The sequence below is a fragment of the Arachis hypogaea genome, chromosome 16, assembly GCF_003086295.3.
Source record: "Arachis hypogaea cultivar Tifrunner chromosome 16, arahy.Tifrunner.gnm2.J5K5, whole genome shotgun sequence".
In the NCBI taxonomy this organism is placed as follows: Eukaryota; Viridiplantae; Streptophyta; class Magnoliopsida; order Fabales; family Fabaceae; genus Arachis; species Arachis hypogaea.
In genome coordinates, this window is record NC_092051.1 from 27,368,637 (window position 1) to 27,381,972 (window position 13,336).

General features: G+C 31.4%; 2 protein-coding genes across 2 annotated transcripts; both read right to left on the reverse strand.

Moving 5' to 3' along the window:
- Positions 1-1,009: 1,009 nt before the first annotated feature.
- LOC112756905 (uncharacterized) lies at positions 1,010-1,939 on the reverse strand. The gene is made up of 3 exons (XM_025805509.1): positions 1,874-1,939; positions 1,562-1,787; positions 1,010-1,467 (listed from the first exon to the last, which is right to left on the reverse strand). The coding sequence occupies exons 1-3, from the start codon at positions 1,937-1,939 to the stop codon at positions 1,010-1,012; spliced, it is 750 nt and encodes a 249-aa protein (XP_025661294.1).
- Positions 1,940-5,770: 3,831 nt separating this feature from the next.
- On the reverse strand, positions 5,771-7,308 carry LOC112758774 (H/ACA ribonucleoprotein complex subunit 3-like protein). The gene is made up of 3 exons (XM_025807521.2): positions 7,088-7,308; positions 6,964-7,006; positions 5,771-6,023 (listed from the first exon to the last, which is right to left on the reverse strand). Exons 1-3 carry the CDS (start codon positions 7,139-7,141, stop codon positions 5,926-5,928), a joined length of 195 nt encoding a protein of 64 aa, XP_025663306.1. The 5' UTR covers positions 7,142-7,308; the 3' UTR covers positions 5,771-5,925.
- Between the last annotated feature and the right edge of the window lie 6,028 nt (positions 7,309-13,336).

Sequence of the window (13,336 nt, forward strand, 5' to 3'; positions counted from 1 at the left end):
CTTTTCTTTTTTTACCTTTAGCAGATGAGGTATTAGACACCGATGGAATAGATAATGGTGGAGCTTGTGAGGTTGGACTTGCGGGCATACTTTCATAATCAAAGGGATTAAAATTCTCCAAATGCACCTCATTGTTTGCTTGCATTTCATCAATGTCATCAATATTAACGTGTGTATCTTCCTTTTTCCATCTTCTCACTTTTTGTTTACCAGTCTCAACCCGCATTCCATTTGCTATATCTTTATCATAAATCTCTTTAAGAATTTTCAAGTGATAAAGATGTTTCCTCTAATAGCTTTAAACTTAGGATTTGCCTATATAAAAATCAATAAAATAATTCATATCAAAATATCAAATAAAATAAATAATACTAATATTAAAATAGACAAATATATATATAAAAAGAAAATATACATACCGAGCATAAAGATTTTCACACATCAAGTGTAGTTTCAAATGTTTTGGTTGTATCATTCCATCCTACCCCGCTCTTTTGATTAATTTCTTTTGCTAAAACTATTTGTTCCTTGAGAGTCTTCAAACAATTTAGAACTTTACTCTTATTAATGCTCATAGAAAATTTCTCATTAATTTCCTCCACCACCTTTCTATAAGATTCAGCCGAAAAAGCATATCTTCCTTTTGACCCTTATTCTTTTGCTCCTTAAGAACTTCAAGTATTAAGCCATCCATTTTCATGGTCCATTTAAAGTAGGTATCACACTCATTTTTTCTTTCAACATCACTAACTTTTTCGGAATCCATATCACCACCTATTGTTATATCACAAGTAAAAAAGTAGAAATACAATTATTACAATAAATCTAAATTAAAATAATAAACAACAATTTATTAAATAAATACATTACATAAAATTGAAGTATTTAACTTATTTCACAAATAACAAGAGTATATGATATATGTAAATCTAACTAATACATAAACTCATGTTCAATTCAAAGCAACCAGAATAAACAAATGTTCACACGTACACAAAATAATAAGAAATTAATGTTGTCTACGAATATAATCATTCCACATTTTTGCGGCTATAGTATCCCTCAAAATCTCTCCTATTCGTCCATCTTCCCCTCTAGCAATGTTTTCACGACTTGCTCTATCTTCAGGTACATTATTCATTAGATCTCTATCAACTTGTGCAATAATTTCTTCATCAGGATCAAAATCCATTAAGAAATTATGCAAAATACAACAAGCTATGATGATTTCACTGACTGTGTCTACATTATATCTAGACATCTCTGACAGGATTGGAAATCTATTCTTCAAGACACCAAAAGCTCTTTCAATTGCATTGCGCAATGAAAAATGTCTTAAGTTAAACAACTCTTTTGGATTTTCAGGAGGATGTCGAGAATATTCTTTTAAATGATATCGAGTACTTCGATATGGAGTGATAAACTCCGACCTCAACATATAACCAGCATCAGCTAGGTAAAATTTACCTAAAACAAATTGTAAAATACATATGTAAATATTATAAGCTTTTTAAAAACATACAATAACAACAAATTTATATTTGGAAAAATGACAAAATACCTTGAGGAACATTTAGATTATCTTTATTATGAATTGTATTTTCTAAAATTCTTGAATCTGAAGCGGAGCCCTCCCACCCAGATAAGACATAAGTAAATTTCAAATCAAATGTGCAAGCTGCCATTACATTCATGGTAGGAAAACCTTTTCTTCCTCTATACCTTGACACATCTTCTTTAGGAACCTTAACTCGGATATGTGTTTCATCCAAAGCACCAATACAATTCTAAAGTTTCAACATAAATTAATAGTTACGACCATGTGTTAGTACAAAAATTTATTAAAAAGTTTACATTTATACAAAAAATATACCTTGAAGTAAGGATAAAATCTTCCTCCACTATTGAATATTTCGGGTGGAACAGTTGAGCCGTTCATTTGAACTAAAAATTGATCCTCTAAGGTTATTATAGCTCTAAGGACTTGGTGAAAATGTCGACTAATAGTCTTAGTAGACCGACGAAAGAAAAACCTTCTGCCCGAGTACTTGAATGACCACTTAAAATATGGAAAAACTTTGCCACTTGCTCTTCAACAATACTATATTGGTTATCTCTAAGAAGCCCTCGTTGACGAAGTATTGCAACTAATCTAGTAAAAGCATCATAACTCATGCATATTATAGAACGTGAGTTATAATGTGTTTCTAATTGAGCAATCAATTCTTGACGTATTTGTTCTCTACTATGACGTTGAGATTGGGTGATTGATCTTTCAATACAAGACATTTGCCGAATCATATATCGCATACAAGCCAAATAGCCCGCAAAAATAACTATGGCTAAAATTGCATTTATTTCAGATTCTATCATATTAGATACCTACATAATATCAAAGTAATAAAGAAATGGTATATTGATGATAATAAAGAAACAGAATGACATTGCATTGGATAGGAAAAGGATACATGTTTAAAGAAAGAAACTTAGTTTCCTCTTATACCCAAAAGAACCATCGCATAAAAGGGATGACATCACAATCACAAACCGATACAAAAGCCTTGAAAATTAATTAACAGTAAAAGGCTCAAAACAAAATAGCCATTCCATCCAAATTTGTAATTCATGTGTCAAAATATCTTTCATCGAGAATGGTTCTTTAATCGAGTCCTGTCCAATTTAACATAGGAGCAACAAAATAATTTATAATGAAATAGCCTATGATTTACATAAAACAATACACCACACTATAACAATCACTAAACAGTAGCAACAAAACCAATTATACATGGGAACCGCGGGCTAAAAATAAAATCATAAGTTGTTGTGGGTATGAGCATGAAGAAGTGATCAGTCATCAAATAGATTGGAATCGCGTGCTCAAAATAAAAACAAAGATTGAAGATTATGACCATTAGCAATAACAAGCCAAAAAATCATGACAATTTATGGAACTAGAAATCAAATTAGACATTTCATTAAACAGATTGTGCACATTAAACAAATACACAAATCTAGGGTATGGGTAACAAATTTTTGCCAAAGTAATCAGCATTCCCCTACCTCTAATTCCAGCTCCTAGCAATTGACAGAGTGAAGAGTTTGCGTTGCTCGAAGAGGAAGGCTTCACGGCACTGCAACAAAGAGCTTGCACCTTGTCAGAGAATGATGAAAGTAGCGAACAACCCTGACGAACACGAACAGGGCTTCACGGTGTGCAGCTTCAATCCTCCAACAAATAAGCAAAATAGGGTTTAAAAAAATGAAGGGATTATAGAATATTATAATTTAGACAAGGATATTTTTGATATTGCACAGTTTAAGTGAGGTTTAGGTGAGAATTGATTTTGAAATCAGACCAAAGTAGGTCTAATTTGTAAATGGGAGTAAAATGAGAATTGAAATTCTCACCGGAATTCAACTTCATATTTTTTTTTATTCCAAAGCAAGGAATAGAATTCAATTCATCTATGATTTCAACTCAGATACATTCCAAATAGGCTGTAAGTGAGATAATATATGATGTGGGAATTCTACACTAACATATAATTAGAGGTAAGTATTGTTTTGGTCCCTAACGTTGAGGCTGAAAATCGAAACCGTCCCTCATCTAATTTTCGATATAAAATCGTTCTTAACGTTTTTTTTCGTATTAAAATCGTCATTTTTAATAAATTTTTTTGTTTTATTCCTAAACTACCCCTATTCCTATTTTAATAATAAAAATTATAAAATTAAAAAAAAAAAAAAAACGCGTAAAAACGCGTTGGGGGAGGGGTGGGGGAAGAAAAGGGTATACGAAGGGGGAGGGGAGGGGAGGGGAAGGGAAGAGGGGGAGGGGGAGGGAGACGTCGCCGGGGAGCCTCCGTCGTCGTCGCCGTGACCTCGTCGTTGCCACCGCCTCCTCCAGAACTCTGATGATGACGACAATGAAGGGGGAAGGGAAGCCGCAGTCTCGCCGTCCCGCTGTCCCGCCGCTGCCTTGCCGCCCTCCAGCACCGCACCGCACTACCGCACCACATGAGGAACCACCGTCCGCCGCTGTCTCTGCCTTCTGCTGTGCTTTGAATTTCTGAGGAACCACCATCTACTTCTTTGTTGATTTGTTATTTTCTGTTTCTGCTTGTGTTAAATTTATGCTTAAATTTATTGATTTTCTGTTTCTGCTTCTCTGTGTGGAGGTGGAGGTGGAGGTGGAGGTGGAGGTGGAGGGGGAAGGGAAGACGGGGGGAAGGGGAAGGTGAAGGGAAGACGCGCGGGGTGGGGGTGGGGGAAGGGGAGACGGGGAGGGGGAGGGGACGCGGGGTGGGGGTGGGTGTCAGGGGAAGGGAAGACGCGCGGGATGGGGGTAGGGGTGGGGGAAGGGGAGGCAGGGAGGGGAGGGGACGTCGGGTGGGGGTGGGGGAAGGGGAGGCGAGGATGGGGAGGGGGAAGAGGAAAGGGGGGAGGGGGATGGCGGCGGAGTTGGTGGTGGTGTTGGTAGTGCTGTTGGTGGAGGTTGTGGCGGTGGTGTTGGTGTTGGTGGTGGTGGTGGTGGTAGAGGAGGTAATTGTGTTGGTAGTGGTGAGAGCATTTTTGTCCAAAAAAAATAAAAAGAACGATTTTAATACGAAAAAAACGTTAAGGACGATTTTAAATCCAAAATTACAAGAGGGACGAATTCGATTATAGAGCTAAACTTTAGGGACCAAAACCATACTTACCCCCGTATAATTAACACATAGCAACCATATGTTAATATATAGAGTATAATTGAATCATATTTAAAATGTCAAAAAATAATATTACAACAAATTAAATATTAAAAAAATTTTAATTTTTTAAAAAATATTAGAGAAAAAATATATTCTATCTTTTATTAATTTTCAAACATACCAAATTTTAGCACGGCCTAGGCGTAAATCAACATTTTTAAACACGAGTTAAGCTCACCTGAACAAGCTTAGTTTGGTAAATAATGTGGTTGTGAAGGCAAAGTTCCAAGCACTCGGGTTGGCAAATATTTACTAGAGTTGGACTTATTTTCTTAAAGACGAATTTCGTCTTGTGTACGTAATAATTCACCGATTAACGACAAATTTTTAAATAAAATTTAAATTTGCACCACATTAATTCTTGACGAGATACCATGAAAAACAAAAAGATAAATGTTTCATTTTTAAAATTAAAAAATATATTCTAAAAATTAATTTCTATCATTGTAATAAGAAAATTTGTTTGCTTACTACTATAACTTATTAGAAATTGTTTTTAATATTCATAAGAATAAATTATATATATATATATTTGTTTTATTATATAATTTCAAATTTTCAAAAATATTCCTAATATCAATAAAATAAAAATTTCTTAGAAAAAAAATAGAATAATTGAAAGATATAGTAATTTTATATGATATTCTATATTTCTTTCACACGAGAATATCAAATACCCACTTTTTAAAATAGAAATAAAAAATTCAAATTTTAACAATATCTTTTTCATGTGAATAAATTATTCATAGAAATTAAACTTTAAAACCACAAACAAGCACGAACAGACAATTCTTCATAACTAAAAAAATTCTTGAAACAAATACCACTAACCTTTTTTTTTGCTCGGGTTGTTTTCTAGTACGTCTTTCCTTTCTGTTTTAGGATGATATAATTTATTGTGTTTTATTGGAAAATTCTACCTTTGGTTTTAAAGTCCTACCTTTTCTCATGTCAATAATTTAATTAGTTTCAATCAATGACAATTATCTGCTTAAAAAAGAGAGAATATAACTGCATAACAAAAAATTGAACAGCATATTGTATTTCAAAATTCATCATTTCACTTTAACATTTCACTATGACACCAGCATATATAAGAAAACACCACTAATAAAGAGAAAATTAAATTAAAATACAATAATACAGCAAGTGCATGTTAGACAAATCACTCTCAATACTTTGGAGGTGGTTGCTGGGTTGGTAATAGTCCAAAACGCTTCTTCAGAAGCACCCTCTGCCTTGAATATTTGTCATCCGGTGAAAACCGAGCTGCAATTCAAGTAAAAAACCAAATAAAGATCATCAAAATACAAATAGTGACTCATAATTAAACTTCCACACAACCAGATGTATATACTAAGTTCTAATGGTGTTACTTTTGTTCCTCCATTAACTTTTTCCAAGGATGAAAGTTAGTTTGTTAAAATACAAAACGGCAGAGCAAATCAAGAACCAAGCATACAGAATGATCCAGGTACAGTGGTAGATTCAGCAAGGGAATAAATAAAATAAAGGAAATATATCCTCTCAAACTCTGCAGTGGTATTGTAAAGTGTGATTTTCTTATAGTACAATATCTTCTCTGTATGTTTCTTTTGGCATAATTTAATGAATATACAATGAACAACCATGCTAAGTGTTTACCAAAATCAACTACTAGTACAAAATACATATTAAAATATAAAATACACATTTAAAATAAATTAAACAACACTGGTAGCTGATTTTGTGTATACATAACATTTTTGTACAACAAAATATCACACTAGACAATATCAATTGAAAGAAAAAATTAAAAGGATTCATTCCCCTAACTAAACCTCTTCATTTGTACAAAGCATACACTCGCCTTAATCTCCCTTGTAAATAGGGCACTCTACAGAGATACGCAAATCAACAAGCATCGTGTGTAATATCACTTATTCAAAAGGATTCTCGGTCTAATTAGTAAGTAGTTAATTGGAGATTTTACATAAATTCGAAGGTCTAAACTAAAATAATAAATCATGAAATCATAAAATATAACTTATTCAAAATCGTAATTTCTAACTAATTGATATTTACCATAACATGAACCCTAAAACCAGAATAACTAAGAACGCAATGTAAGTGTGTCAACATATATAGGAAAACTATCCACGCCACGATTTAGAAATTAAAACATGCATAAACGTAATTTAAGAGGGTGATAGAGAATTGAGGAAAATACCAGGGTGAGCAGATTGTGTAGCTAAGCCAAGCGGTGTTTCTTTCTGCATCGAGAGATGATAAATAAATAATGTAGAAGCATTACTTAAAATTGAATAAGCAGTTGAAAACATTATTTCAGTTACCTTAGTGGTGTAGACCTTGTCACCATTGTCGTTTATGTAAAACTGAAGATACATCGTGGCAGATGGCTTAGATCCCTGCCAAATTGAGGCAACAAATATCGTTTGAATAATACAGATATTGCAGAAACGTCTAGAAGCAACACGAACAGGAAAGAAGAAGAAGAAGAAGAAGAAGAAGACGCCACCAAGAGTGAGGATCGAAGGGTTTAAGCAAGGAGGAGTGGAGGACTAGGTGTATCATTGGCCATGTGGGCTTTTTTCCTTCTCACCTGTGGCCCACTGCCAATACATCATAGGCCCATCATGGCTGAATTTATTTTGAGACATTACACATAATAAGTTCAATAAAATGTGTTTTTAACTTTTAGGGTAAAGTATGTTTTTATTCCAACGTTTTGGTAAGTTTTAAAGTTGTTCTTAATATTTTAATCGTCCTATTTAAGTCCCTAACGTTTCGAAATTGTTGACTCAATGTTGTCCTACCGTTAGGGATTCGTTAACAGAATTGACGGTGAGACAAAATTGAGACGATTTTGAAACATTAGGGACTTAAATAGGACAAAAACGTTAGGGACAAAAACGATACATAAAAATAAATTTTAATTTAATTTTATCTTTTAATAATATTAATTTTTTAGTGTAAATAGTATTCAATTATTTTTCAATTACATCTAAATAAATTATACTTAATCACATAACTTTCATTTTAAATAAATTTATTTTTTTATAATTTTAAAGAAATTTAATACATTAGAGATAAAATGTATAATTTATATTTTATTGTATATATATTATTTTTTTCTACAAGTTTATATATTAGTCATTCTACAAACATTTCATGATAACTAAAAATCTTTAAGAGTAAAATTATAAAAAAAATTAATTTATTTAAAATAAAAGTAATATGATTAAGTGTAATTTACTTAGATGTGATTAAAAAATAATTGAATACTATGTATAGTAAAAAATTGATATTGTTGAAGGATAAAATTAAAATTTATTTCTATGTATCATTTTTGTCTCCAAGATTTTTGTCCTATTTAAGTCCCTAACGTTTCAAAATCGTCTCAATTTTGTCCCTCCGTCAATTCTGTTAACGGATCCCTTACGGCAGGACAACATTGAGTCCATTTTGAAACGTTAGGGACTTAAATAGGACGATTGAAATGTTAGGGACAATTTTGGGACTTACCCCAAATGTTAAGGACAAAAACGATACTTTACTCTAACTTTTAATATGGAAGAAAAAAAAATCTGAGGAGTAAATATTTTTTTGATTATTCATCAAAAATTAAAATGCTGACATTCTTATCTATAAAATATAAAAATTAAAATTATACTCGTAAAAGATTGATTCTATACGATAAAACTATCCAAATTCTAAAAAAGTTATCTAAAAAGCGTAGATGTGACTCTTTTAAAAGCGTGCCGATAGCTCAAAAAACATGACAGAAAGCTTATAATTTAAGAGATTTAGAGGTATATTCATTTTTAAGACTCATTAAAAAGTTTAGACAATAATTAAAAAATATTGGACCATCATGACAATTAGGGGGTGTGCATGGGTCGGGTGAAACCGGGTTTGATGTGACCCAGACCCGACCCGAAATATATATCGGACCTATTTATTAGACCTGAACCCGGCCCTATACCCGATGAAATTTATACACTTTCGGGCCACGATTATACTGGGTAAAAACCGGGTGAAAACCGGGCCGTTAACACTACATTACCTTGATAGTTTCTTATAAGCTAGCATGTGAAAATATCCAAATTTCTAAGAGTCCAACCATTATTTGACATGGTAAAATTCACTTAGAAAAATATAACAAGAACCAACTCTTCTCTAAAATTAAAGCATAACCATAATAAATACTAATATTGTCTAATAACACCAAATATTTAAATCAATATAAATAACAATATTATACATTAGTCTAAAATCTTATGCATTTTAAACATAAAACATTAACTTATAGTCTTATAATAACTAATAACACAAAATATTAAGGTTTACAATACTTAAATTCCATATAAGAATAGCAATCATCCATCACTAATAACACAAAATATTAATTGTGTATGATGACCGGACCACCAGGCCGACTTCTGGTGACCCGAGCCATGGCTCGGACCCGACCCGAAATAATGACCGGGTCTATTTTTGAGACCCTTACCCGACACTAGACCCGATGAAATCACACCAAAATAGCCCCTAAAGTGTTCGAGGCCGGACCGGGTCTTCGGGTCGGGTCGGGCCATGCACACCCCTAATGACAATTACTTTCTAGTATAGTAATTAGCGAATCTCTAAATTTTTTTAATCTTGTATCTCGTAAAACCATTAAAATAGGGATATTGATTTCTAGCCTAAAGCTAGGCTTGACGGCTACTTGGATAAGTCTTATATGAATAAAATTATAATATTTTTCTTTGTGTTATTTTAGTTTATCTTCTTTTATAATGTTTATAATATGGTTATTACTAGTTCTTGAATAGCTATATTCTAACATATGTATTTTATTTTATTTTTTTCTAAAATGCTTGTCTTTTATAGACTTTGTTTTTATTTATAAGGGGTACAGATCAATTATAAAATTTTTCTTCTAACTTTACTACTTGTAGTTCGGATGATGAATAGGAGGTTTCATTATCATTACTTCTTACTATTATTGAACTATTCTTTCCTATGTTTAATTCACTAAAATTTTTAAAATTCGAGTCATTATATCTTTTCAAAGACTTATGCTATGGACCATCTTAGTTCACCAATGAATTTATTGCCTTTAAGAAGGACTTACCACCAAGCTTATTCAATAGGTTGACTCACATATAAACGATTTTCATTGCTACACTTATCTTTAAAAGATTATAGGATGGAGGAGTTAAACCCCAAAATGATCCCTGAGATTGGCGTCATGCACTAAAATCGTCCCTGAGATTCCAATTGCACCAATTACGTTCCTGAGATTGAAAAAAATGAACCATATTAGTCCCTGACCTATTTTCCATTAACAACGTGATGACATGGCATGATGACGTGGACTGTAAGTGACACATGTCACTTCATGATTTGGCCACGTGTCGCAACAGTATTCATCCATGTGTCATCCATTATGTTATCATTGTATATGCACTAAATTAGTCCCTCACTTTGCATTAAGTGACTCATTTTAGTCCCTGAAATTGAATGTCGTGCACTAAACTGGTCCCTTCACCAATTTTTTCTCATTTTTTTAAATTTAAAATTTTAATATCTTGGATACACTAATTTCAATTCTATTTTTGCATATATCGTTTAAATATAAGTGCTTTCATAAAAATTTTTAAGATTTTACTTTTTAGTTTTAATTATATAATTTTTTTTAATAATGTAACATTGGTAAATTTTGTAATATATAAGTATGTTATTATAAAAAAATAATTATATGATTGATTAGACATATTTTTTTCATAAAAAATATGTATTTTTAACAATAAATTAATAATTAAAATAAAATTTATTTTTCTTATGAAATACACGTTTTCGTTATGTGTAAATGAGCTAGATTGAAGGCACTTCAAGCACCCTCACTACCATCTTTGACCTCTGCAGTCTAGACGAAAGAGGTCGGAGATGGTAATGAGAGAAGCTTGAAATGCCTTCACGTCAACTCCAAGACGACAGTTATTAGGGGTATCCACAAGAAAAAATATTTTATAAAAGTACTGAAAGAGGTCGGAGATGGTCAGTGACGGACCCAAAAAAATTTAGTAGTGGGGGTAAAAATATAATAAAATTTAGGTATAGATTTTTTTTTGCTTTCCACGATGGGAGCCACTCCGATAAAGACGTCTAAAACGTCTTTTTTTTAAAGAAGTTTTTTAATAATTAAAATTTAACACATAAATTAAATCGTGTTATTTTTGTTAAAGTTAGGCCAGATAAATTAATTTGACCGAAAAATGGTGAATTAAATTTTGAATTAATCTAAATTAATATTATTTTTATATAAAAAATGACTACAATACCCTTACTATAGAAAATGATTAAAATACTCTTATTATATATATTAATTTCGAGAATCCTAAATTCTAGTCCTTTTCTTCTCTGTCGTTATATAATTAGGATTTAGAGTTTTTAAAATTAATATATATATATATATATATATATATATATATATGGGTATTTTAGTTTTTTTTATAATAGAGATATTGTAGTCATTTTTAATAAAAAATATTAATTTATACTGGTTCAAAATTTAATTTATTAATTTTTTGGCTAAACTGATTTGTTCGGTCTAATTTTAATAAAAATAACACATTTTAATTGATTATATGTGTTAAATTTTAATTTTTAAAAAATATCTTTAAAAAAAAACTTTTTTGACATCTTTATCTAAGTGGCTCCCTTCCACGATACCCAACAAGTTAAGGACTAATTTATCGTGAATTTTCCAACCAATGTGGGACCTTACAATCCACTCCCTAAGGGAGCCCAGCGCCCTCACTGGCACATCGATCCGGGCTCCAGCTCTAATACCATCTGTAACAGCCCAGACCACCCGCTAGCACGATATTGTCCGTTTTGGCACACAAGGCCTCACGATTTTGCATTTGACGATAAGAATGATAGCCGAAACTCCACACTCACTCGTCAAAACGCGTCATGCTAGGGAGGGGTATCCACACCCTTATAAGGCATGTTTCGTTCCCCTCCCCAACCAATGTGGAACCTTACAGTCTGCAATTGACCGGCAATGAGTTGCGTGCTACACATACGAGATGGAATTCGAACTCCTAATACTTACTTAAGTGGACGACTAAGCTATCATTTGACCAATCCAAATTGGTTTAGATATATTTAAAATTTTAAATGAGAACTATCTATACATATTGATAAGAACTAAAAATATATATACAATCACTTATTATAATATGTAAAATAATAAAAATATAATTTCATACATACAATATAATATTCAAAATAACGAAAAAATAATTTATAACCACTTTTTTTTTTTAATTTTTAACATAACTAAATATTATTTTTTTTATATATTTGTTTAAATAATTATTTTACTTTTTATTATCTCATATTTAATTGTCAAATTTACTTATTATATGGTATAAATAAATTTTTTAACTAAAATAATTACAGTATATTAACATATAAATAATATATTTTTTTATCTTAAATAATTTTTAAAAATTACTAATAATTTAAGTTATATTTAATTAAAAAATTAAATTTTAATTATCAATTAATTAACTAATATAATAAAATTAATTATCACTATTTTTTGAATTTATTTATTTATTTTCTATATTAAATCAAATTTAATAAAATATTTTTTAATATAAAATACAAAAAATTATTTATATTTTATTTTAAAATAAACATAATATATATATATATATATATTAGTTTTTTGAAAAATCTTTGTGGGCGCAAATGCCCCCTCTTCCTTATGCGTGGGTCCGTCCCTGGAGATGGTAGTGAAAGTGCTTGAAAAGCCTTCACGTCAACTCTAAATCGGTGGTTAGGGTATTCGCAAGAGAAAAAATATTTTATAAAAATACTTTTATTTGAAGAACATGTGAAAAAATAGAATTGAAATTAATGTATTAAAAAATATTGAGAATTTTAAATTTATAGAAAAATGAGAAAAAACTGATGAAGGGACTAGTTTGGTGTAGGACATTCAATTTCAGGGACTAAAATGAGTCACTTAATGCAAAGTAAGGGACTAATTTGGTGCATATACAACGATGACATAATGGATGACACGTGGCCAAATAACATTGTGACACGTGGCACAACTATCCACGTCAGCATACCACGTGTCACTGGTCACCACGTCATCATACCATTACACGTGTCACTTACAGTCTATGTCATCATGCCATGTCATTACGTCCTTAATGGAAAATAAGTCAGGACTAATATGGTGCGCTTTTTTCAATTTCAGGGACGTAATTGGTGTAATTAGAATCTTAGGAACGATTTTAGTGCACGACGCCAATCTGAGAGACCATTTTAGGGTTTAATTCTAGGATGGAGTTTAAAATATCTTTAGTTGTTTAAACAAAATTTAGAATAATAGTATAAGAGTAAGGATATTAACGATGAGAAAGAGTTTCTCGATTTGAATTACTTTTTCTAATGAAGGATTGACTTTTGTGTTGTAATTTGTTCTATTTGAATTTCGAACTTTGAATTTTTATGAGAGAGAGTGGTAGAAACACATTTTCTTTCTTCTAGCTCCA

Bases quoted from the DNA above. Each gene is read 5' to 3' on its own strand.
- LOC112758774 (XM_025807521.2), bottom strand. From the start codon at position 7,141: ATGTATCTTCAGTTTTACATAAACGACAATGGTGACAAGGTCTACACC. The intron at 7,007-7,087 runs GTAACTGAAATA...CTCTCGATGCAG, and splicing joins ACAAGGTCTACACCACTAAG to AAAGAAACACCGCTTGGCTT. The intron at 6,024-6,963 runs GTATTTTCCTCA...CTTGAATTGCAG, and splicing joins TACACAATCTGCTCACCCTG to CTCGGTTTTCACCGGATGAC.
- LOC112756905 (XM_025805509.1), bottom strand. From the start codon at position 1,939: ATGAACGGCTCAACTGTTCCACCCGAAATATTCAATAGTGGAGGAAGA. The intron at 1,788-1,873 runs GTATATTTTTTG...TTGAAACTTTAG, and splicing joins GATTTTATCCTTACTTCAAG to AATTGTATTGGTGCTTTGGA. The intron at 1,468-1,561 runs GTATTTTGTCAT...AATTTGTTTTAG, and splicing joins TAATCTAAATGTTCCTCAAG to GTAAATTTTACCTAGCTGAT.